Source organism: Phyllobates terribilis, unplaced genomic scaffold (assembly GCF_046119375.1).
Source record: "Phyllobates terribilis strain yellow unplaced genomic scaffold, ASM4611937v1 Scaffold_12__6_contigs__length_324123572, whole genome shotgun sequence".
NCBI classification, from domain to species: domain Eukaryota; kingdom Metazoa; phylum Chordata; class Amphibia; order Anura; family Dendrobatidae; genus Phyllobates; species Phyllobates terribilis.
The window spans coordinates 245,937,631-245,941,214 of NW_027362772.1; the positions used below are offsets into that span (position 1 = coordinate 245,937,631).

The 3,584-nt window shown below is 40.8% G+C and overlaps 1 protein-coding gene across 1 annotated transcript; it reads left to right on the forward strand.

Moving 5' to 3' along the window:
* The first annotated feature begins 2,219 nt into the window (after positions 1–2,219).
* On the forward strand, positions 2,220–3,152 carry LOC141171551 (olfactory receptor 5I1-like). Its single transcript, XM_073655233.1, has one exon. It carries the CDS (start codon positions 2,220–2,222, stop codon positions 3,150–3,152), a length of 933 nt encoding a protein of 310 aa, XP_073511334.1.
* Positions 3,153–3,584: the final 432 nt, after the last annotated feature.

The window sequence follows — 3,584 nt, forward strand, 5'->3', positions numbered from 1 at the left end:
TGAGAGCATACACTGAATCTTTGTGATAGTAATCACTGAAGATCCTGAGGGTCAGATCCCCACCAGTTATAAATTAGTGGTCTAACTAAAGAACCGCAGTGACTTCTTCTCCACGTACAAAAAAAATGGACCAATTATTCTGATCAAACTTTGATCAGGGTGTGGTCCTACTGTGTTCTGAGTGTCATCCCTTTTTCTCGTACATTCAAAAAATTAAAAATAAAAAATTCTCCATCTTCTCCTTTCTGACAGTCTGTGAAATTGGACCACACTCAGATGTCATCCGAGTGCGATCCGATTTTTTTCTTGAATCAAATTAATTGCGTTGCTGATTTTGATCTGACCCTTGAATCAAAATCGGACATGCCTCAGAAGGTGCGGTCACTCTGGGCGCCGGCACAAATTGGTCCATCCATTGGTGTGCACAGCATGCCGACACAGTTAAGTCCCGCAGTAGTGCAGGGAGACACAATCTCCCTGCACTATCGTTCTCTGATCTGCAAACCGCAGGTCGCTTTAAGGCTGCGTGCCCACGTTGCGTATTACAAGCGTATATGCTGCGGAATTTGTGGAAGCGTAGCGGAATCAATGTGCGGATGGTACCCAAGTCTGGAGGAGAGGAGACTCTCATCCAGACCTGGGTACCAAAGAACCTGTAAAAAAAAGAAAAAATAAAGTTTATACTTATCTTCTGATGTGTTCCCATTTTTTTTCCGCCGTCGCGCTGTTGTGTGAAGGACCTGCCACGTCATTGAGTCATGTGACCCATCACATGACTCAATGACGTCACCGCAGGTCCTGCACACAACAGCGTGAGCCGCTCAAGACTCCGGACAGGGCAGAGAATGCATCGGAAAGTGAGTATAAACTTTATTTTTTTATTTTTTACCATTCTGATTCTTTTTTTTTAACTATTACTTGGTCACACTATATAAATCCATGCCGTTGCATGGATTTATATAGTGTGAACAAGTTGTCAAGCACTTTTCCAAGTGATGCTTAAATCACTTGGAGAAGTGCTTGATAACCCGCATGCGGAAATGCATGCAAAGACGCTGCAAAGACGCCTCACAAACGCTTCTACCTGGCGGGAAAACAGCATGTAAAATCCGCATGCGATTTTCCCGCCAGGGAGAAGCGTAAAAAATATGCTTCAGTTCCGCAGCATGGGCACTTAGCCTAAGCCTGCAGACTACAGAATGGTCGAGGCACTGACGCACGCCCAGATCGTCAGAGTCCCAATGCATTTGTCCGACCCTGGGCCTCATCAGTGAAGTCATCAGAATCCTGGATTAGATGAGTATATGATGTTTTTTTATTTTATTTAAAACTTGTGGGGGCATCATAAACAAAGAGGGACCCTCAAGCATAGGGGGGTAGCCCCTCATACATTTTATTGACTACTGGAGCCCTCATAGAATATAGGGAATACTTGGGCCCTCATACATTATAGGGACTACTGGGGCCCTCATACATTATAGGGAATACTGGGACGCTCAAATATTATAGAGATTACTGGGGTGCTCAGTATTGGGGTATCGGTATGATGAGGAGTTTGTGCAGGTTGGGAATAGATGGGGATGGTGCTGGAAATGTGAGAAGTCAAATGTGTCTTTGTTGTAAACTCTGCAGCCGAGTCATGCCTGGAGAAGTTGCCATTCTGATCTGGGCCAGATGGAAAAGACATGAAAAATAAATGACTATGTCAGAAAGAACGTCAGCTTTAAGTCAACATCTATAACTGTACTATGATAACTTGTATGTTCCACTATATGTCATCATATGGGGGCAATATCTATGTGATGCCATAGTTGTAATTAGGGTAACCGATTAGGGGACCACTCAGATGTTTCAACCTTCCTGAGTCTAACCCCTAGCTAAGCATCTGGGTGGACCCTTTGGTCCGTGAAAAATCACAGATATGTGAATGGCCCCAAGGACTATCACAGGTACGAGTGCTATCCTTGAAAAACACAGATAGCACTCACACGTGAAAATCAGATGCCTAAATGAGCCCTGAGGGACAGGCAAAACAATTTCCTTTCCCAGCAATTATAGTAATCTATAGCAGCAATAAAACAGTGACTTATGTACCAGAAAAGTGTCTCCACCTTGATATGTCATATTATATTATATTCTTTGTTTAAAAAAAATAGTAGATTTGTTGCATATTTCTGATTTCATTATTTTTGTTTCTTTTCTAAAATAAATCAGATGAAATGAATAGCAATCACACAATGGTAACGGGATTTATTCTTCTGGGATTTTCAGGAGTTATCGAGAATCAAGTCTTCCTTTTTCCGATCTTTTCATGTACATATATCATCACTGTGTGTGGGAACCTATCTATAATCCTTGCATACAAGCTTACTCCGAGCCTCCACACTCCAATGTATTTCTTTCTTGCTAATCTTTCTCTCTTGGAAATACTATATGTTTCATGTACTGTCCCTAAGATGTTGTCCAGTCTACGGTCAGAATGTAACGCCATCTCCTTCTCTGGCTGCGCTATACAAATGTATTGTTTCTTGCTGTTTGGTGGAACAGAATTCTATATACTGGGAGCCATGGCTTATGACCGCTATAACGCCATATGTCACCCTCTGTTGTATACTGTGATTATGAGTGAAGTGGTCTGTATCCAGCATATAGTGGGATCATACGTCATTGGCGCTATGAATGCTCTAATACAAACAACATTCACTTTTTCATTACCATTCTGTAGGTCCAATGAGATAGACCATTTCTTTTGTGATATCCCACCCATCCTAGAACTCTCCTGCCAGGACATTTGGGTTAATGAACTTGTGTTACTTGTGATTGCAGGTTGCATTATAATTGGTTCGTTCATCGTAATAATAATTTCCTATATGCAGATTATATCAAAAATTCTAAAACTTCGTTCCACATCCAGAAAGAAAAAAACTTTTGCAACCTGCTCCTCTCACTTAATAGTTGTTACAGTATTTTATGGTTCAGCAAGTTTTATGTACCTTAGGCCCAGGCCAAAATATAGAATTGGACAAAACAGTGTGGTCTCTTTAATGTATACTGTTATTTCTCCTCTCTTAAACCCTTTTATATACAGCCTACGAAACAAAGAGGTCAAATCAAGTATCAAAAATATATTTTTACAGAAAATAAAATTCTGATAAATTATTTCTGTACATTTTTAATTTTGTCATTTTATTTTCAGCATATACAAGTTTTTGTGTGCACAGTTCGTAATTTAATCTAAATCCAAAAGTGAAAGTCTTAAATGATTTGGATATGACTCTTGAGTAGAGATGAGCGTTGTTCTACTCGAACTGTTCGCCAATCTCAAATTCGAGCTGTTTTGGGCGGTGTTCGAGCCGTTCGGCGAACACGAACAATTTGAGAAAAATTCGGCTGTTCGAGGTTATGTTCGATAACTGTTCGTGCACCAAAATCATAACTGGATTTTTTCTCAGTAATGATGAAAATTAATGTTAATACGCAGTTTGAGTGTACAGCGGGGTGGGGGGAGGGGCAGGGGATGGATATCTGCAGGAACAATGAAGATCTCCATTTTTTTTTCTCTTTCCCGCATTTGCAGTGGGGAG

Bases quoted from the DNA above. Each gene is read 5' to 3' on its own strand.
- LOC141171551 (XM_073655233.1), top strand. From the start codon at position 2,220: ATGAATAGCAATCACACAATGGTAACGGGATTTATTCTTCTGGGATTT.